This window comes from Mchenga conophoros, linkage group LG19 (genome assembly GCF_057382185.1).
Source record: "Mchenga conophoros isolate Kocher_MC1m ecotype Shallow Benthic linkage group LG19, M_conophoros_male_GT1.1, whole genome shotgun sequence".
Taxonomy (NCBI): Eukaryota; Metazoa; Chordata; class Actinopteri; order Cichliformes; family Cichlidae; genus Mchenga; species Mchenga conophoros.
The window spans coordinates 27,042,968-27,065,328 of record NC_140544.1 but is presented as its reverse complement, the minus strand read 5'-3'; the positions used below and the strand labels follow the sequence as shown (position 1 = coordinate 27,065,328).

Below are 22,361 nucleotides of genomic sequence, written 5' to 3'. Positions count from 1 at the left end.
CTTCTAGTGCATCCCTTCCATGTGAACTGTAATTACATGGGATATGGTTGCTTATATGCCATATGAGCACATGGGGGAGACATTGTCCATCAGGCAAAGCAGTAAAGCTTTGATCTTTAATATAAAAGCTAACCAGACCATTTACTTTTTTAGTCTGCTATTCATCAGTCAATATAACATTGCGTTAAATCACACAAGATCAAATTCATTAACTGTCTTAACTCCAAAGTGGTTGGATACAAAAAAAAGGTAAGAGTTTTGTAGATTGGTGTTGATCTGGGGGCTTTAAAAATAAAAGCTACATTTTAGTGCTTGCTGTCAACTACTGTCCGTAATCAGATATGATCCAGTACTGGCGTATCAGGTGTCCTAATTAGATTTACAAACCGAGTGGCAGCCTGTGTTTCAGTTGTGGATTGGATGTCTCCTTCAAAAATCCCCCCAAAAGTTTCAGATTACCTGCCACTCAAATATTCATGAAGCTCGAGGCAACATTTGCAGTCTTTTCTTCGCAGCCACGTGCTCTCTGCTAATCCTCTGTTATTTTTATAAGGATGACAGACCAAACAAATAGCCCATCAATTAGTGAAATAAAATACCTACATTCAGACACTCAAACATTGCATATTTAAAATTCTTGTGATTCTTGTGATTGTTTATACGGAACAATTTTTTAATGAGATTCACATGCATTAATACATTGATGGAAAACAATTCGAATATAAAAAGTATTAAGTGATATAACTGAAATTATTCACACTCACGATCGCCGACCTGAGCTGTTTTTGTTTAGATTTTTACAATATGAGTGGCTTTTTAATGTTTAGTTATCAGTATAAACCATAAGCCAAAAATAAAAACGTCACAGGATCTTACGAGGGACACTTTAACGCACCTTTCGCGGTGAGGGTGACGTCACCGGTGTTCACCGGAGCTCGAGCGTAGCCTGTCACCCAGACAGCCCGCTGCTACCTCATCCGTCCTGCTGCAGGAAGAAACACCGACAAAGCTGGAAAGCTGGACCAGTGCTGCACACATACAACCGAATGAGGAGCATAAAACGTCTTACTGTCACCGTGAACGTAAATTCAACTGCTTGAAGGATTTCACTTGTAAGTGTGTGGTTGTTTTTTTGTCTACCTGTTAAGCTTTTTAAAATTTTATTCCAAATAGCTAACGTTACAAGTATTTTGAAGTACTTTGTCTGATTTAAGAGCAATTTGGGAACTGAGTTTTCTGTGGGCTTCTGTTTAAACCTGTACTTTTGACTTACTTCCACTGGTGTACTGTTTGGTGTCTTGGTGCAGTAGTCGTGCTTAGTTCCATAAGTTTCTTTGAAAAAGTTATTTGGGGTTAATCGTAATTATGAAAACCTCATTTTAAGGTTGTCTCCAGTAATCACAACAGCCGACAGTTTAGCCCACATCTCGTTTCTGCTTGATTGCTATCAGGAAATTCTGTCCTAGATATTTCTCCTGTACATAATTTAGCCGTGATGCGTTTAAAGTGTCCTCACGGGATTAACAAACGTAAACCAGGATTCTTTATTCTTATGTATTTATTTATTTTATTTTACAATTTCTTTCTCTGACATGTCACTTTTCATTCAAATGTAGGCACACCACTTAAACTAAATGCTTTCTTGGCATGCACTTCTGAAAGTGTACCCTGTGTTGTGTGTGCATCTTTCATCCTGTTGCTCTGTAGCCATCGTCCAATGCTTTTTCCATGCCTCCCTTCCCTGAGAGAGAACCGGAAACAGGAGGCAGGAAACACGAGGGGTGTTTCACCGCGTACTGCTTTGACTCTCAAGCAGTGTTCATTTGTGTGGGAGTGTATATATATTTGTGTGTGTGTTTTCATATTTCCTCCTCTCCGTACTTTCTGGCTCTCTGTTTCACTGGATATGTGACACCCTTCTGATTTGCATTGTCTCAAACCTGCTCACTGACTTTTATTTGTGAGGTTTACATCTCACTTCAGGCGTCTCACCTCTCTGTCTGGATTAGGGTCAGATACTAAGAGGATTTGAGGCTGCAGAGTCAAAGTTACTCATGAGGGGCTGGTCTCAGTTTTGTTGTATGCAGCCAAGGATGCAGACAGTTTGGAGGGCTCTTCTAAAAGAGCCCAATATAACGCCCTTTATAATGAATGGAACTTGGCTTATAGAATGTTCTGGCAAAGTACGGTTCATTTTATTGTGGTTTTCCAGTATGCAAAGTCTTTCCGCTATAGCAAAATGCGTGTAGCCATTTAAGCTTTCCGTGTTCATGAACCATTCAAGTGACTGAATTTCATTTGTGAACAAACTGTGAATTTATGTGTGAACAAACTGTAAATTAACTTGAAAGGAACTGTGGGATAGTTATGTGGTTATCAGTTATCTAACAAAAACAATCTTTAGGATTCCCTCTAGCCTTGATCTCACACTTGAAGGTTAGAGATAATAGACCGGGAATGTCATTGTGCGTTTTTCTTCTGCTTATGTTAGAATGTGATTTTCTATCTATCTATCAATTTATCTATTGAGATAGATATTTAAGATACAACTAGGACACTAAGATAGATCTATCTACCCATCCTAGTACCTGACCTGCTACCTGACTTTAATGGTGCAGAGTCTTTGCTGTTATGAATTCCGATGGTTACATTTAGGAGTTTGATGGAACATTTATCCTTTGATATATGAACTCTTTCCTTTGCTGGTCTGAGCGCCTACTTTGGACAAAGACATCTACTGTTGAAAGTTTAGTATTCCTCTATAAATATAAATAGATAGGCCACATAACAATAAACTGAGATAACAGCATGTCTTTTTCTTCAATGCCTTTCATTATCTGTGGCAGCAGATTGTTTAAAAATGTAGAATATGCACTTTATTATACATAGCCAGACAGTGGATGTATGTGTATTTTAATGGCCTTAGCAGTTTAGCCATGTGTGTTTCCTCAACCAGTGTAGTTGTGTTTAGAAATCAACCTCATGCACTTCCCAGACATAAACGTACTGACCAGGTTAGTTAATCCTACAACTAAAAAGAAACTTTACTTGACAGATTCAGACACATGTTATCCACTCAGTGATCATATGAATCTTTAAAGAATTACAAAATTACCTTACTCAGCCTCACTCATAAAGCTGTGCATTTGGTAAAACTAACAGTGTTTAAAATAACCAATAAATAGAAAAATTAAATACTGTATTTTATACCTCACAAACCATTAACCAGTGGTTGTAGCGTACCATATTTAGCTTCTTAACTTGGCGTACCACTGAACCCTAGCAGCACACTTGCAAAGTGGATTGTTTCTCTTGTCAGATTTGTGGGGTCATTCGGGGGAGTGTTGTCTTCACTAAGATTGCAGCAGACAACTCCTTAGAAATCCTCTCTCAAAGGACCAGCAAGCACCATCAAATTGTCAGATCCCAGTCATGCAATGCAAATAGGTAGAGATCAGATATAGCAGATCAGTTTGATCATGAATTCTTGTATTTATTTATTTCTATTTAGGTGAGATTTCACCATAGTTGGTAGGCCTAGTTGCTGGCTACTTTAATATTGTCTTCAAGTGTGAAGTAATAGAAAAATGTTATAGTTCCCAAGGCTTTTTACAAGCTGCAGGGTGTAATGAAGACTTTGGCAAATACCATGCAAATACAGAATAGATGGTAAACAAAAATGTGGTGGCGGTTCTGAGAAGCTGCCCTCACAGGCGATTGAAGTTCTGACGTCAAATTTACGATAGTGATATCAACTTCCGTTTTGCAGTTGTGGAGACTAGGTGTAATACATAGTAAGTGGCCATAGAAGCAGACTCTGTTTGCTTAAAGTAAAATGCAAAACAGTGCTTTACATATTTATTTTAATTTACGTCTGTGTTCCTCTTTTTGTCTCTCCCTTTTGCAGAGTTGTGTGCCTGTGCTGACTGGAGGTAAATCATGGAGGATGGGAAGCCAGTGTGGGCGCCCCACCCCACTGACGGGTTCCAGCTGGGCACGATCACTGACATAGGAGCCGACACACTCACCATAGAACCGCTGAACCAAAAGGGCAAGGTGGGTTATCACACAAGTAAAGTAAAACACACGTGTACACACACACGCGCACACAACATTACTTTTAATATAAAAAATTATTCCAAATGACTATTTTTATTAGGAATTTGAAAGTTAGTGTGTTGAATAAAACGTTCAATAATTTTATTAAGCGTGATTTCAGGTAGAAAGGCGTTAGCACAACAATGTGTACAATGTGAGAAACATGAGAGACCACATGTACAGAGACATGAATAAATAAAGGGCAGCAGCAGGTGTGCTGATAGTGTTGCCAGGAGGGAGAGCTGCTCATTAGGAGGTAAAGGCCACCTGTTACACCTGAGCCATCATGTATCCCCAGCAAGCAGGCCTCTACTGCTTACAACAGACCTGTGCAGTAGCAGCTGCTTTTGCCTTTGTTTTCAGGTACTGGATAGCGAAGTCATGCTATAAAACATAGTTTGTTGTGGCAGGCAAATGTCTGTCAAACCGCAGATATCGTGGCAAGGTAACAAGTTAGTCAACAAGCGCCCTCAAGATAATTTGCATATTTGCAAAAATAAAAGCGTTATTATGAACTATAATGTTAGCTCTGTTCTGTGTCCTATGCTCACGCCGTGACAGTCTGACTGTCATCATACATAACCCCAAGACCCAAAATTAGCTAAATTCAACCATCATTCCTTTATAACTTTACTATGAAATGTAGTGATCATCAATGTTAGAGTTCATGTAATATCAGCTATTATGCATGGTGGTTGTACAGGGAAAACATTATATGCATTGGTGTGCATCTATGGCATATAAGAATCTACATTGAGAATTTATTTGTATTTTTATTTTCTTGAGATAAAACATGTTAATTTCACATGCTAAAGATACAAAAAATGTTTAAAATGGTAAATGGCATCCACCCATTCACACACTGGTGATGGCAAGCTACATTGTAGCCACAGCCACCCTGGGGCGCACTGACAGAGGCGAGGCTGCCGGACACTGGCGCCACCGGGCCCTCTGACCACCACCAGTAGGCAACGGTTGAAGTGTCTTGCCCAAGGACACAACGACCGAGACTGTCCAAGCCGGGGCTCGAACCGGCAACCTTCCGATTACAAGGCCCCGATTGCATTAGAAGTGTCCTGAGGCTCTGGATATTGCAGTTGCATCAGATTATGTCCATGTCCTGCACTGATTATATTGCCATTGGAGGCAATAACATTAGCTAAAAAATATTGTTGACTAGATGGTCAAAACTTTGTATGATAATAATCAGTTTATGCCTTCTTACAAAGCTTAAACTCCCATTCAAATGAAAGGGCAGTTGAGTGTTTTTTTCAGTGCTCTGTTGAACTCATTAGTGCCTCAGCTTTCTGCAAGACTCTCGGTCTGGCTGCCTGCTTTCCTCTGTCAGTTTACTAGTTGGACATTTCTCGCATGATTGTTATTGTGGACGACCAGTTTGTGCCAAGACCTGTTAGCGGGCACACAAAGCATATTCTCGTTACGCTTCCAGTCAGTTTTTGGCAAGAAACCATGCGTCAAAGCACAAGATGGATCAGTCTCACACAGATAAGCAGTTGTTTATAGTCAGTGTGTAGCAAACATTAAATATATATAAAAGAAACAGATACTTTTAATATATACTGTATATAGCAACTCACTGTTGATGTCAGTGTCGTTCTTGCATCACTGAATGATGGTGCCAAGTTGTCTGGTTACTGCAAGATCAGCAAATAACCTTACCACCATCCCTACCAGCTGTAACCCACCCACTTACTCAGTCAGGTGTTCAGATCCTGTTCTCTCCCACCAAATTATTCATTATCCTGCCATGTCTCTCCTTGTTTCTCTCACAGCCGACTTGTTCCATTGAGTTTATTTCCATGAACTCAGACTCATAAGCAATAGAGTGAGAATATCAGTAACTAATTTAGCCTGGGAACATGTCACACTGAACATCGTTACTGTGATCTTTAAGCATGGTAAACTTTTCATGTTTATTCACTCTTGCTTAACTGTTTATGATGCTTGAGAATGCTAATAAACATTTGTTTTGTGTCATAAGCTCTGTAAACTGCAAGGAGTAAGCAACAATTAATCTAGTGTATAATGTTGGTCGGAAAAAGCAAAGACAGCGCCACATGTAGCACACCTGTCTATCCTGGAAATGATATTATGTAAATGTAAAAGTGAAACTGTTCACGTTTTAGACTTTTCTCGCTCCGATGAACCAAGTCTTCCCTGCTGAGGATGATGTCAACAAGCATGTAGATGACAACTGTGAGTCTTCACACAAACAATATTTGTTCAACATATTGTTAACGATAAAATGTTAATTATGTGTAACCCGTCTGTTTGCAGGTTCCTTAATGTACTTGAATGAAGCCACTCTCCTCAACAATGTTAGAGTGCGGTACAGTAAAGACCACATCTATGTATGTTGTTATTACCATCCACACTAAGCTGCCTTAGCACAAGTAATAATACGCCTGTCCTTTATGCGGCATATGCTTCATCATGAGGAGATAGAGTAACAGGGTTGAGTGTAAAAAAACAAAGGATCAATTTTCTTGTTTCCCAGTGGGGAAAAGTACCAGCTTGTAAAGAGTGAAGGGAAGCTAGTAGTCGTGGTCAGACTGGCAATCCCAGTTCTGACTTCAGTCACTCACTTAGATAATAAGGGACAGCTGGTAGATGAGAAAATTAGAATGGATTATCTCAGCAGCCTTCAGTGGGGTGTTTTTCACTTCTTCTTCCTTTAATTGATTATTAAAACATATTTATTTGTAATATCTAGCAATTCACTCAAATGCAGAGACCCTAATCATGCTTTTATTTATTTCTTCCACAGACGTATGTGGCAAATATCTTGATAGCTGTTAATCCATACTTTGACATTCCAAAACTGTACAGCCCAGATGCCATCAAGTCATACCAAGGGAAGTCACTGGGCACCCTGCCACCTCATGTCTATGCTATAGGTGAGAGCTCACACATGCTCAGTGTTAAAAAGGGGGGTTCAATATATAAGTAACTGAAATGCACATGTATAATGTATTATAATCATGAAGTGTATTCAAACTTGCCGTCTTTTGGAAGTAACTTTTGTTACATGATTCTTTTAAGCTTAAAAGCTGCACTTTAAAAGATTGTCCGTCATCATGCCCTGATTTTGCCATTACATTACTACTTATTTTATTTTTGTGTGTTTGGTGTTATGTTTTATTTTAGCGGACAAAGCCTACAGGGACATGAAGGTTTTGAAGATGAGCCAGTCCATCATAGTTTCAGGTGAATCTGGTGCAGGAAAGACTGAAAACACCAAATTTGTTCTCAGGTAAGAGTCCGTATGAATTATTTTACATTCTAGCCCCTGTTTTTCCTTCACATTTGATCTTTTCCTTTCTAATTCATGCGAATATGAAGAATGACTTTAGTTCAAACCTGTTCACACTCCCAATTGCTCCTGTATTGAATTCAAAGAGAGCCATTGGTAATATCTTCGAAATCAAAAACCATGCAGATAATGTTAAAAAGCCTATTGTATTAATAAATTATAATTTCACTATTTAACATAGAACTATCTAAAGTTTAATTAACTATCAAGTTCCCATTTAATGTTGATGGATTCTAGAACGTTTTACCAGCAGTTTTAAAGGGAGAGCTGCTGCTTTAAATCTTAATCTGACTTTTATTTTTAATGGATTTTAAACTTTTCAGATATCTGACCACATCATATGGAAGCGGTCAAGACATTGATGAGAGAATTGTTGAAGGTACTATATTAAAAGAATTCAACACTTATTCGTAATGTATTAAAGTTTTAATAGAGAAGGTGATCTTGAGTGTATTTTTTTTGCAAATGTCAGCAAATCCCCTTCTTGAGGCCTTTGGAAATGCAAAAACAGTCCGAAACAATAACAGCAGTCGCTTTGGGAAGTTTGTAGAAATCCACTTCAACAGCAAGGTAAGCAATGTAAACAGATTAAGCTCTAGTTTGTTCTGTTTGTTTGTGTTTCATCAGTTTTAAAATTTGCACTGAAGACTTGATTTTTTCCCTTGTGCTACCAGAATGCAGTTGTGGGTGGATTCGTCTCACATTACTTGTTGGAGAAGTCAAGGATTTGCATGCAAAGTAATGAAGAGAGGAACTACCACATCTTCTACAGACTTTGTGCGGGAGCATCTGAAGACCTAAAGAAGAAATTACACCTTGACTCTCCAGATAGTTTCAGGGTCAGTGGGTGCAGAGGTTTTTATTAATTTGCCAACTGCCAACTGAAAGAAGTTTTTTTATTATTATTAATTAGCTATATTGACACTACAAACATCTTTTTTGGTATTTTTCTATTGGTTAGCATTTCTGTGGAGGCCCACTAGATGTCACATGAGTTTTTTTTTAGCAATGTCTTAAATCCAAGACATCCTCCCAAGTGTGATCAAAAGCCCTTCAGTAACATAATAGTTCACAATTGAATTTTGGCTCTTTAGGATGCAATTATCAGCTCAGTAGGGGAGAGAGAGAGTATTAAAGTGTTTACCATGGCTTTTACTTTCCTCTAAATACTCTACAAAACAATGGTTAACAGAACAACAAGCATTTCAAGCTGTTCCCTCAGATGTTTATCATCGTATCAAGTCCCTGAGGCGACACCCACATCAACAGAGGCAATTACTTCATGCAATCCACTACTAGTCAGCTGTGGAGCAATATTTGGAGACAGCAGAGTAGATTTTTTCAGTGATGAAAATCAATATAAACATCCTCAGTAGATTTGCCACCATGAATAAATTGAATTTATTAAAATACTAAACATATTAAAATGTTTCTAAGTGTTTTTTTTTTCTCTGTTGCAGTACCTGAACCGAGGATGCACCAGATATTTTGCCAGTAAGGACTCCGACAAACAAATCATGCAGAATCGTAAGAGTCCTGAGGTAATGTCGTGTCCTGACTTAATCCTTCTGGCCCAAATTATGAAATAATAATTAAACGTTGGGTATTAATCTGAATTCTGTTTTAACACTTAAATTACCTTTGTAAGAAGAAACAAAGAACACTTTAGAGTTCTTTCTTATGCAGAATGAAAAATAGATATTTTTACGTTCCCAACAGTGAGGAAAGTTCAAAACAAATCCCAGATTGTAGCTAAGAAAGTATATTGCCAAACTGAGTTGATATGCAGGAACTGGTTGATACCAATATTTTATGCCAAGATATGTGAATTTAGCAAATTATAAATAACACAAAAAAATAATGCATTGTTCAGAAGACGTCTAATTAATATGGAACGATTAGAAGTTGGTCCCTTAGGGACTAATTATTATGTTCATTTTACTTCTTGTTTTTTTTATAAATATCTTCTACGAAAATTTCATTCAAAATGAAAGAGTCATGAAGAAAAGCTTAATGAGAACATGTATGCTTTGGTTTTAAATGATAGTTACTTGATGTTAGCAAACTATGTTCTTGCAACAGCCTACTAGTAACAAATTATTTAAATTTATGATTTAAAATAGGTTCTTTGCACCTTATATGTAGTCGCAACATTAGTTCATCCCTTGGGTTTGAACTAATGTTGAATGATTTTAATGCTTGAATGATTCATAAGTCAAACTAGCACTAAATGTCATAGGTGTGTTTGTTTATATGCTTGCAGATGTTTTTTTCTCACTAAATTTTTACTTATTTAATGATGAAAGGCAAGTGAGCTCTGTGGATGTAAGGAAAAGTGTGCATCACTAGTAAATGTGTGCTGCTAATTAAATAATTGTGTATTTGTTTGTTCCCACCACATTTTTGTTATATATAGGACAATAAGGTGATGTTTCTTTCTGTGTGTTACTTTCTGTGCTTCCTGCTCTTTTCCTATGAGTTTCCTAAACTGAAGACTGACACTCTCTGGTTTTACATGCTGCTGTTTGTAGTTCAAACAGGAAACATGAGCGCTTGCTTCCTCTTCTTTGCGTGTGCATGCCTGGTTTGGATTTGCTTTGGTGCAGATGGTGTTTAAATAGAAATATAAAAAGAATCAACTTCTGCCAGTTATACAGTGCAGTGGAGCATAATTAGAGTATTTGTTTTACCCAAAGAAGTACAATTAAGATTTAATTTTGAATGTTCTCATTTTTTGAAAATTAACCTTAATAAAACATGAAAAATTAAAGGATTCAGTTCCCATCACTCAACCTGTGCTTCTTATATTAAAGTATAATCAGGACTCAATATTTAGGCATAACTCTACACGCCTTGTTATAGTAACTATTACTATATAATTAATCTCCAATTTAGTTTCCTGATGATTTCTAATAGGTTCTATTTCACTGATTAGATTATTTCACTGTATTCCTGGCCTTTCTGCTTTATTCAGCTGTTACGACAGCTGAGCAGCCCTAGTTTTAAGGATTTCCTGCTTGCTGTGTGCTGCTGGTGAAGGTTCTTTTAACCTGCTGTTGTAAAATGTTTTCGTTTGTTCAGTTTTACCTCATACGTGTGGCTTTTCTATTTAGTGGGAGCTGTTGGGTCCAGTTCAGTTCTAAATCAGATTTACTCATTATACAACATCAAGTTAATGAATTTTCTAGAACATAGATACCATTTACAAATGATTATATCATGATGCTTGAGTAAATCTTGATTTGAGCTGACTTTTTAAACACTTCCTGTCACTTTGTGGTTTCTAACTTTCGTGTCTTTTGCAGCACGTAAAGACGGGCGCACTAAAGGACCCTCTTCTGGATGACCACGGTGACTTTAACAGGATGTGTGAGGCCATGAAAAAGATTGGTCTGAACGACACAGAGAAGCTGGACCTGTTCAGGGTTGTCGCCGGTGTCCTGCATCTGGGCAACATTGATTTTGAGGAAACAGGCAGCTCTTCGGGTTAGATAAACATTATCTGTGCAATACCTTGCAAAACATTTAGAATAATATGAAGTCATTTTCAAGAACTTTGACTTTCTGTGTGGGGTAGGGATTTTCTTTTGCTGTAGCTTTTTTTTTTTTTTTTAATGCTTATCTTCTCAGAAGCAGTTAGTCATTTCTGAGACCAGCATCGTCCATTTTTACCTTGCTTTTCTGTTTTCTCTACTTCACAGGATTTTTTTACATTTCAAAATATGCCATTAAACTCAATAAGCTGCCCATAGTAATGAGCAAAACAAATCAATATCTATTTACTTTTTTATTGAATCTTAGCACATGGAATCCAATATGGAGTTTTAAGAAAAGTGTCACCACAGATAAATCTGGAGTTGTGATGAAAAAGAGCATCTGTTACCCGAGTAAACATGAGCTCTTGTTCCATTTATTTTTCTTCCTCGTTCTTTCTCATTCTGTGTCTATAATCAAAATCTCTGTGAGTGTACTTTCAAACTCCTCTGGGTGCCCAGTTTCTCTCTCACTTCAGTACAGTTCTTGCTCACACAAACACCTTGTTAGAACACTTATTCATGCTTGGTGCTGCTATAAATCAAATTCCCCAAAAAGTTAGGACACTGTAAAATATAAATGAGAACAGAATGATTTGCTAATTTATTGCTATTTACTGTATCATTAAAACATGAATTTGATAGAAGCAACAAATATCAGAAAAGTTGGTATAGCTCCATGTTTACCACTGTGTAGCATCCCCTCTTCTTTTAGCAACAGTCTGTAAATGTCTGAAAACAGAGGAGCAATATTGCTGAGATAGGAATGATGTTGGTTGTCTGATATTGGGTACTAGCTGTTTAACAGAGTTTTCACTGTTATTTCTTCCATTTAATGATGCATCAAATGTTTTTAGTTGGTGAAAGGTCTAGACTACAGGTGGGTCAGTTCAGCATCCAGACTCTTCTACTATGAAGCCTTGCTGATGTAATAGAATTGCTATGTGGTTTCGCATTGTCTTGCTGAAATATGCAAGGCCTCTGAAAAACATGTCTTGATGGGAGCATATGTTGCTCTAAAACTTTATATACCTTTCAGCATTGATGGTATCTTTCCAGGTTTGCAGACTGCTAATTCCATCAAAGATGCAGGCTTTAAAACTTGATAACAAGCTGGATAATCCTCGTCCACTTGAAGATGCGGAGTCTGTATTTTCCAAAAAGAATTTCACATTTCAATTCGTCTGAGCACAGAACAGTTTTCCACTTTGCCTCAGTTCATTGTACATGAGTTTTGACGCAGAGAAAATGGCAGCGTCTCTGGATCGTGTTCAAATATGCCTTCTTCTTTGCATGATAGAGCTTTAACCTGCACTTTCAGTGAACTGTATTTACAGACAGTTAATTATGGTGTTCCTGAGCCTGTGATTTCCACAACAGAATCCTGTTTTTTTTTTTTTAATACAGTGCTGCAAGAAGGCTCAAAGATCATAGGCATCCAATGTTGACTTTCAGCCTTGTCTCTTACACACAGAGCTTTCTCCAGATTCTCGGAATCTTTTCATGATACAGATAATGAGATATTTAAAGTCTTTGAAATTTTATGTGTGGGAAAAGTATTCCAAAAATGTGCCATAATTTGTAGGCAGTTTTTTCATGTATTGATGAACCTCTAACTTTTTTTCCCTTTTAGAAAGCTGTCTTTTTAAACCCTTTTGTTATCTTGTCCCAACTTTTTTGAGATGTTTTGCTGGCATCGATATCAAAATGAGCAAATATTTTTCTTAAAATGCTAGATTTTCTCAATTCAAACATTTGTTATGTTCCGTTGTCAGTAAAATAAGGTCTTATGAGATTTGCTTGTAAGATGCATTTTGTTTTTACTTACACTTTGAACAGCATCACAATTTTGTAAAATTAGATTTTACTTACACCTTTCTTATAGTATGATTTGGTTGAGTTTGGTTGCCAAAAGAAAACTCAGAAAAATGAGTCTTACTATTCCAGTTAGCAGATTATAACGACGTAGAGAAAAAGAGTCTTGCACATACAGAACGACAATTTGCTATAAAAAGTCCTTTTTAATGCTTATGTGTGTTGCTATTTGTCTTAGGTGGCTGTGTCCTGAAGAATCAGTCCAACGACTCTCTTCAGTACTGTGCTGATTTGTTGGGCCTGGATCAGGATGACCTACGCGTCAGCCTCACAACAAGGGTGATGCTCACTACAGCAGGGGGCGCCAAAGGAACAGTTATCAAGTAAGAGGAACGGCACAGTTTTGATCGTCTTTTTTTGAGTGGTTTTGTTTAGAGACAAAGTTCATTTTATTAGGAAGCCACAGTCGTTTCAAACAGTCTGAAGTCACTGAACTGACTGAAGAAATATACTACAGATAAAATATCTGTAGTCAGGGAAAAATTCAAATAAGACCCGGGCAGTGGTAAGATGGGCTTTGCTCTACTTATCCTGACAGTGAACAAAATCGAATTAATATAACTAAGTCAGTTGCAGCCTTGTCTATTTGAGTACACCAGTCGCACAAATATATATTAATACTTTTTGTATAGTAGTATTTTAACTAGTCAAGCTTTGTTATTGTGATTTTTTTTTTTGTTGGGTTAAATAGAGCATGTTCAGACTAGAATATGGCATTGGCAGTGCTCTTGTGTCATTTTTGTGATGATGTGGTGTTGGAGTGATGGGGCCAGGTTTGCTAAATTAATATTTCAGGAGGGCCAGATGCTGGCCTGGCCTGGAAGTATTTTCTCCACATAAATAATGCAGCCTGTATCTGAGGAGGCAGGGAGGGGAGCATGGCTGCAGTACAGTACAAGCCCGGGTGTCAAGGGAGCAGGTGGAGATAAGAGGGGGGGGTTTGGTTTTGTCATTAAGCCTCAGACAAATCCACCCTGGCCCTGTAAGGCTGAGGATAACAGAGGGGGCGTTGAATGCATTGGGGTGTGCATGAAACACTGCAACAGATAAAAACACCTGTCACTGAGATAAACTGTAAAGATCTCATGTGTTTTCCCTGCAGTCTATTACTGCTGTTACTGTTTGTAATGGATAAGGGCTTTTTGGATTGGGTTGGGTGTGTTGAATATCAAAAGAAAATAGAGGTAAAGATATGGCAAGAGAGAAACCTTTTTATTTGAAATTCATCTGCTTTCCAGCTGGGACTGCCGAGTTGAACTCTTAGCCACTGTGGAGCTGCACTTTGTCATCAGTCCCCTCTTTAAATATTTAAAAATAAAGTTTAAGTTCAAGGTTCAGATTTTAATTTGAATATCTTGTCTTTGGCACAGAATTCCACATTTTTAAGAATAACCTGGAACAAAAGGTGGAAAGATACTGGGTAGCAAAAAGTGTCACATCGACGCAACAAAACTTTTGGTTTAATTATAAAAAGTAAAAGAGGGAGGTTTAATAAGACACAGGCATGTCCCAGTTTTGGACTGTGTCAATGCCCCACTTTGTGTCTCTCTCCAGGGTGCCTCTAAAGGTGGAGCAAGCAAACAATGCCCGCGATGCCCTGGCCAAGGCTGTGTACAGCCGCCTCTTCGATCACGTGGTCAAGCGAGTGAACCAGTGCTTCCCCTTCGAGACCTCCTCCAACTTTATTGGAGTGTTGGACATTGCTGGGTTTGGTAATAATATACAGAAAAAGATCTAAATTTACTGTATGATTTCTTTTTTCTACTGGCTTTAACATTTCATCCACTAACATAAAAACATTTCATTTTCTTAAATAATTGAAATGTGTGTTTTCTGTTTATTTCTTCTTAGAGTATTTTGAGCATAACAGCTTTGAGCAGTTCTGTATCAATTACTGCAATGAGAAACTGCAACAGTTCTTCAACGAACGTATTCTCAAGGAGGTGGGTGAGCCCTGGGTGAATTGAGTTGATTTTGGGGCAGTTTACTTCTTTATCCTGGGAAACCTGCCACATCATGTCACTGAAAAGCCAAACTTACTGACTCTTTCATGAGGCAGGTGGAAGTTGTTGGCATGCTAAGCTTTTCTTTTGTTTCTTTCTCTGTTTTCTCACTTTTATCTTCACCCCCATCTCTCTCATATTCATTAGAATACTAATTTCTCAAGGGACACGATAACGCATGTTTCTCTCCTGTGATCTCTTAACGTTATTCTCTTCCAAGGTCTCCAATTAGTGTGCCACAATTCTGGCTTTAGCCTCTTTCTCGTTATCTGAATCACATATTGTTGGTTTGATGTTTCTATTTGGTTTTTGGTTTTTGTTTCTTTTTTGGAGATGGATATTGTTATGGATATTGGATATTGTAAGGCCACTCAGAATAATCTGAATTAACTTTTACAAACTTTTAGAGTAAGTCTTGTTTTCAGTGTTGATTTTTGATATTTGATCATGTTTTTACAGGAGCAAGAGCTCTATCAAAAGGAAGGGCTGGGTGTGAATGAGGTGCATTATGTTGACAACCAGGACTGCATAGGTGAGTCTGTGCCAGCTTCTTTGCTTTGACCACATCTCCTCCTGAAGCTGATAAAATGGCTGATTTCAGTTTTTTCCAAATGACCAAACGGGAACTTTGTCCTGTGATGAAGCATTTGTAAAAGCACCACCCAAAATGTGCTAATATCTTTTGGAAGAATGGTGTTTAATCCCTCCAGAGACTTTATGTTGCTTTGCTTTTTTTCTTTAATTTGTTACCTGGTATCTGTCCATACCTTGGATGGTTCTTGTAAGTGAAAACAGGTCGATAGACTGACACTCTGGGGCATCATAACCATGAAGTGTCGCCTTTGAGAGCTTGCACTGCAAAATAGCAAATGTACAGAGATTGTTGTGACTCTCTGTAGAGCTCACACACCACAAATGTACCGAGGTTAGTTCAAGTGTAACATCAGCTCACCCACATGACATTAATTTGGGCCATTCCTCTAGGCTTCGCGTCACAGCAGTGAAAATACACCTGTCAGGGGGACAAAAATACCGACTTCTCATTATCCTCGGAGCTGGCACATCCCTGTGTCTGAAGGGAGCAAGCGCGATGAGTATTTGTGGGTTTCACGGCCCTATTGTGCTATGAGAATACAGCGAAATGATACCCCCGCACCACCACCTTGTTGTCGTTGCCTATGTCCTCGAATGAATCCTCGAATTAATGGGATGAAGTAGTCAGTGTATCAAGGTGAAGCAGTTTGATTTGTATTTCAAAGGCTGTGATTATTCAGGTGTGAGGTTAACTGACAGCCATGAATAACATTTATGACTTGCAAATGACCGTTTGGGTTGGCCATTAATTCACTCATCAATCTTCAGGATTTATGCACAGGTGCTTGTTCATGCAAATTTTTTTTTTTCGGAGGTCCTTGGCCATTAAATTATTTTCCAAGCGCAGGATGTCAGATGAATAATTCAGTTATTTGGCTAAATGAGCATCCTGACGAACATTTTGTGCTCTGAATATTCATATTCCAGATATGATAAGCAGTGGAAATTTCCAATAAATCTATATCGAGGAAAAGAAAGTTTTGTGATTTCTTTCCAACTTGTTTCATTATTGCTTTTGTGATTTCCACATTATTCTACGTGAATGCTCTTTGTTGTTTCTAAAAATGTTTTTAAATATTTCAAATTTTAAGGATGAATGGATATCACTTGCTTTGAGATGTTAACATAAATTATTTTTCAGATTTAGTCAGCTAATATTTAGAACAATAGGAATGAAAGGATTGTTATTCACAAAAATTCTGTCTGGACTTAATGTCACAATGCTGTGGCTGATGGACAAATATTTGACGTTTCCAGATCTAGTGGAAGCAAAGCTGATGGGAATCCTGGACATTTTGGATGAAGAGAACCGTCTCCCACAAGCCAGTGACCAACACTTTGCACAGGCTGTTCACAGCAAGCATAAAGACCACTTCAGACTCACGGTCAGACTTCATCCTTATCCTTTCTCTCTTTGTTATTCACTTTTCCCTTCTTTTTTTGCTTTTTCTCCTTTGTTCTCCTATTATTCATTCTTTGTTAGACTAAAGACAGGACTGTCATTGTAATCATTTTTACTCTTCCTGTTTGTTACAACACTTATGTGAATGACGCACAATCTTACTCCCTCCATCTGTCGCTGCCTTTGCTGCTATTGTTTGTCACTTCGCCTGTATTTCTGCATGCATGAAATCTTTTTAAATATGTTGCCTTGACACTAGTTCAGGCTTAAGATAAGAGGAGGCTGCTTGCAGCCACACTACATTAGGGAGAGTTGCTACTCAGACATATAGATATAGATATTAATAGAGAGAAGAATTTAATCCAAGAGCTAAACTCTGCTATGCAGTGTACATAGGCTCTTAATGATGTTCATTTACTAAGCTAATGCCCTGTAAACTCTGTAAAAAACTTGACTTGCAAAGACATTTCACATTTAAAGTGAAATCATCTGATCCAGGTTACACCTGTTAAATAGCTAATGATGAAGATAAAGAAGCCCTGAGCACTCAGTCGTCATGTGGACAAACAAAAGTCTGCTGTAGACACGATGATGGATGGGTTTAATATGAAATCAATATATGTGTTTTAGCATGATATGATTTACTTTGATCGTCTCTGTCTTAGGTTCCCAGAAAGTCAAAGCTGACCATTCACAGGACTCTCCGGGATGATGAAGGCTTCATCATCAGACACTTTGCTGGAGCAGTCTGCTATGAAACAGTAATCCTTAACACTCATTATCACGTATGGCTATTGGGACTGAGTTGTACTGACAAGATCCAATATGAAAATATGTTTCACCTCTATTTTTACACAAAGTTCATAAGTATTTTTTTGGTATTTTGCCCCCAGTACACCACCACAGTGGAAAGCACTTCTATGGCCAGAGGAGCCCTGTTCCCTTGTTATTCCACGGCAAAATGTGAAGATAAAAGTTCTGGAGACAATTCCAAGTATTGAACTTTTGTTCCGTTAGCTGCTCGGTGGAACTAAGGTCTAGAATCAAGACACATCTATTCATGAATGTCATGAATGGAAAGACAGGGGCTTAGAACAAGGAGCAAACCACTAGTTACAACCAGGAACAGGAAAGCTAGATTAGACTTTCCCAGAAAACACCTAAAAAGCCTGCACAGTTTTGTAAAAACTCTCTGGACAGATGAGACCAAGATGAACTTGTAATAATGGTAAAAGAAACATATGGATAAGCAATGAAGGGGTTAATGATATGAAGCATAGCACATTATTTTTCATACTTGTTGGAGCCAATGTTATGGCATGGGCATTAAACCCTGTCAGTGGAACCAGGTTACTACTGTTTATCAATGATGTGACTGTTGATAGAAGAATCTCTCTGCTCAGATTCAGCCAAATGCTATAAAACAGATCAGCCAGAGCTTCACAATCCAAATGGATAATGATCCAAATCATTGCAAAAGCAACCTGATAGTTTCTCAAGGTAAAGAAATTGGATATTCTTCAGTAACCAAGTCAGTCGCTTGACCCCAAACCAACATGCACAAACAAGAAGCAGCTGAAGGAGGCTGCAGTAAAGAGCAACGTCCTGTCTGAACAACTGAAGGGAGGAAACACAGTATTTGGTGATGTTCATGGGTTCTATACCTAAAGGATTTAAAACATTCATTATATTAATATACTATTTGGGCCTTTGAATAAAAATGACCTCAACAGTTTATTCAATGCTTTTGTTACACCCCTTAAATAAAGCTGAACGTCTGCTCTTTCATCACACCCTTACTGTTTGATTTAAAGCCCACTGTGGTGGTGTAGAGAGGCAAAACTACAAATACTGTGTCATTGTCCATAATTGTTAGAAACCTGACTATAATGTCTCTTAGAAAGTTGCCAATCAACAGGCATTGAAGCAAAATAGATGACATATTAAGCACGCGGCTTGTTATTTTTTATTTATTTTTGTTATTGAGTTATTGGTTTTTTCACAATTATAAATTTTTTAATGCATATGATAGATAGTTAAAAACATTATTATCACAGTGAATTAAAAACACACGTGTTGTCCTGGTACAACATGTTCCATACGTTTTACTGACTGACACATCCTGCATTGGGTTTGACCTCTATTAATATGTATAAAGGTCTTTCGTGATTGTACATGTATGGATTTGTCTGTGTGCACTCTCAGATTCGGTTTGTGGAGAAGAATAATGATGCCCTCCACATGTCCTTGGAAAGCTTAGTTTGTGAATCAAAAGACAAATTTGTTCGAGAGCTGTTTGAGAACTCCAACACCTCCAAGGACTCCAAACAGAAGGCGGGGAAGCTCAGCTTCATCAGCGTTGGGAATAAGTTCAAGGTCAGAGTGACGGTTAAAGGTAGTTTCTTGACTGTTAGAAAAAGTCCTTGAACATAAACATATCATAACTACACGTGAACAAAACCCCTTAACTTTACCAAAAAATTTAAATATTGCACTTTTTCATACCAAACACTAAGACGCTATAATATTTCATATTATTGTATCACATGTCGTCCAAATTAAAGATGAAATGCTTTAATTTTGACTTTTGTGCATCCTGGAATTTTTCCACTGTTTCATTATGTAGGTTTACATTTTGAATTTTATTTTCTTGATTTAAGAAATTTGTTGTTTTAGACTTTAAAAGTAAAAACACAATTATCACTATCCTTATTAGGTTTCAGATTTGTGATTTAAAAAAAGTAAACCAACTCTAACATCCAGACCTTTCCTGTGACTTTTCTCCTTTCCACTCTCCTTCTCATCCCTGTTTCCCTTCCTTTATTCAAGGTCCCCCTCTTAGATATCCTCCAGTCTTCCAATTCTTTCCTCTGAGAAATTCTTCCTTGGTGGATAAAGCTGGATAAAGTCAGCTTGAGGTATACTAGAGAGGAGTTAGAAAGCAGGGCTAGTGGAAAGAAATAAAAGAGAGAAGAGATGAGACACTCGGGGTTTCACACAAAAGCGAAAGTACACAACTTTCAAGTGCATTTCTTACGTATCACAGAGACCAAAGTAATACAAGGCTGCTCATGACTTATCTCCCAGCTCCATGTGTTGGGCTGTCTTTTTCGATGAATAAAAAGTGTTTGTGCACCATTTCAAACCTTTACATCATCGCACCATCTTTTCAAAGTCTCTGAGTTTCTGTATTACTAACGTAGCTTCTTTGTCATCATCACTTATTCACCAGATGTGGACTCAAGCACAAGGACTGTGTGCATCTTACACACTATTTTACAAAGAGATAAACAGCTAGATTGTGTTATGGGGAGAGAAAATTAGAAAGATAAATATCCTTTGTTGTAATGATCAGTCTCTTTGCATAAAAGAGATGCACGATATTTACTGTGCTTTGGGTCTTGCTTGACTATATATAACTGCTCCCCACCCTGTACGTATTCTCCAGCATGTGTGTCTTGGCGACCTTCACCACAAATACCCAAAATAAAAAATAAGCATTTCCTTTTGTCTGTTTTAACACACAGACCCAACTGAATCTGCTGCTGGAGAAGCTTCGTAGCACTGTAAGTAAAATTTACATCTCTGTTTCGCCGTCTATTTTCTATCCTTTTTCTCAGAGTCTAAAAACATTATTACAGCCTTTGTGTTTACTGTGCACACAAAATGGATGTTATAAAATGCATTTTGTGTATGTTTGACCAATATTTCCTAATTAGTCTTTGTTTTAACAGGGTTCAAGTTTCATCCGCTGTGTAAAACCCAATCTGAAGATGGTCAACCACCAGTTTGAAGGAGCTCTTATTCTCTCCCAGCTGCAATGCTCAGGTAAAACCAAAACAGTGTTTTGATTAAATAGTTATAATTTATAATCTTTAAGAGAATTAAAATACTTCCAGTTTAGCTCCACTGTTAATGGAAGAGTTTCAACAGGTTAGTCTGACTTGCTCTTTGAAGCACTTCAGATGGTTTCAAGGTGGAAGTGGGATTATGTCAGTGATTGGCTCTGAGCCTTTTTTTATTTGCGGTGGTAATGGGCACAATAACACTTGAAGTCAAGTGGGAGTCTACATGTATTGTGATATTTGCAGATGATATTGTGAAATGTTTAATTCTTCTTGGAGACGAGAAGAATGAACGTCACTAGAAGAAAGACAGATGAGAGGGAGACAGGTGGAATGGTGAAGATAGACGTAAGAAAGGTGGTGTTGTAGTTGTAGTTTAAATATCTGGGATGTTAGTACTCAAGAGAGGGGAAGAAGAGAGTGCAGGAAGGGCGGATTGGATGACAGAAGGACAGCAGCAAGAGTGAAAGGTTTTCTGGATGGTAGTGAGATGTGCTATGGTGTTTGGAGATGGTACTAAAGAAAAGGCAGGAGACCTAGCTGGAAGTGCCCAAGTTACAGACTCAAGATGGTTTGGACATGTACAGAGGAGGGATAGAAAAAATATTTGGGTAAAGGGTGCTGGTGTTTTCAATAATTAATGTCAATATAATCCTGCAACAGCCTTTATGAATGAGAACACATTAAAGTAGATTGTGCTATTGTGCCCCTCTTGGATAGGCATGGAGGTTTTCTCACATACATGCATGGATGATGTGTTTTTCTGATTACTTTCTCTCTTTGTGTGTTTCTCATGATTAGGAATGGTGTCGGTGTTGGACCTGATGCAGGGGGGCTTCCCCTCCAGGGCTCCTTTCCATGAGCTTTACAACATGTATAAGCAGTATATGCCGGATAAGCTTACACGGCTGAATCCTCGGCTTTTCTGCAAGGTGGGCTTAAGTTGAATAGTTTTCTGTTTCACTGAAGAAATCCAGCGTCTACAGTCGAGTTTAAACAACAAGCTAATCTGTTTAAAGTAAACCCTAATTAGTTGTGTAATTTGCATTGCAAAAAAAAGCCACACTGACCCACTTGGGAAATGATTAACAAATATAAACAGTTTAGTAGCCTGAAACCCTGCACTTATACGATATTGTTGAGTGATTGAATGTTGTTCTTCTATTAGGCTTTGTTCAAAGCTCTAGGATTGAATGATAAGGACTTCAAGTTTGGACTGACAAGGGTGTTCTTCCGCCCCGGAAAGGTAAAATATTAATGTTGTAGATCATTACATACGAATCTGTTAGCCATAATATCTTCATTAATACTAAATTTGACTGAATTATAACTTGACATTTGGCTGTGTGTGTGCGCCAGTTTGCCGAGTTCGACCAGATCATGAAGTCTGATCCAGACCACCTCGCAGAGCTGCTGAAGAAAGTCAACAAGTGGCTGGTGTGCAGCCTCTGGAAGAAGGTCCAGTGGTGCTGCTTGTCTGTCATCAAACGTAGGTTCATTTCGTGAAGAATTTAAAATAAGTAGCCAACCAGCTTTAGATATGCAAGCAATAATATTTGTAATGTAGTCAAATAATTTCAGTTTTCTTTGTGTTATGTCATTCCTCTGTTTTCGCTGTGGTTTATTTGAAATCATTTACCATCTTTTAAGGAGAATGAACAAACATGAAATTACTGT

General features: G+C 37.9%; 1 protein-coding gene across 2 annotated transcripts in view; it reads left to right on the top strand.

Moving 5' to 3' along the window:
- The first annotated feature begins 949 nt into the window (after window positions 1–949).
- Window positions 950–22,361, top strand: part of myo6b (myosin VIb) — a 40,503-nt gene continuing 19,091 nt past the window's right edge. For both annotated transcript variants that reach the window (XM_085258342.1, XM_085258341.1), the window contains exons 1-23: window positions 950–1,112; window positions 3,908–4,056; window positions 6,246–6,315; window positions 6,397–6,470; window positions 6,887–7,016; window positions 7,267–7,372; window positions 7,756–7,811; window positions 7,905–8,002; window positions 8,107–8,271; window positions 8,893–8,973; window positions 10,738–10,918; window positions 13,019–13,163; window positions 14,395–14,552; window positions 14,692–14,783; window positions 15,303–15,375; window positions 16,695–16,822; window positions 17,505–17,600; window positions 19,045–19,215; window positions 20,367–20,405; window positions 20,574–20,667; window positions 21,486–21,616; window positions 21,853–21,930; window positions 22,044–22,173. In XM_085258342.1, coding sequence (XP_085114468.1) covers window positions 3,940–4,056; window positions 6,246–6,315; window positions 6,397–6,470; window positions 6,887–7,016; window positions 7,267–7,372; window positions 7,756–7,811; window positions 7,905–8,002; window positions 8,107–8,271; window positions 8,893–8,973; window positions 10,738–10,918; window positions 13,019–13,163; window positions 14,395–14,552; window positions 14,692–14,783; window positions 15,303–15,375; window positions 16,695–16,822; window positions 17,505–17,600; window positions 19,045–19,215; window positions 20,367–20,405; window positions 20,574–20,667; window positions 21,486–21,616; window positions 21,853–21,930; window positions 22,044–22,173 — 2,413 coding nt within the window. In that variant the 5' untranslated portion in view covers window positions 950–1,112; window positions 3,908–3,939. The remainder of the gene's footprint in view (window positions 1,113–3,907; window positions 4,057–6,245; window positions 6,316–6,396; window positions 6,471–6,886; window positions 7,017–7,266; window positions 7,373–7,755; window positions 7,812–7,904; window positions 8,003–8,106; window positions 8,272–8,892; window positions 8,974–10,737; window positions 10,919–13,018; window positions 13,164–14,394; window positions 14,553–14,691; window positions 14,784–15,302; window positions 15,376–16,694; window positions 16,823–17,504; window positions 17,601–19,044; window positions 19,216–20,366; window positions 20,406–20,573; window positions 20,668–21,485; window positions 21,617–21,852; window positions 21,931–22,043; window positions 22,174–22,361) is intronic.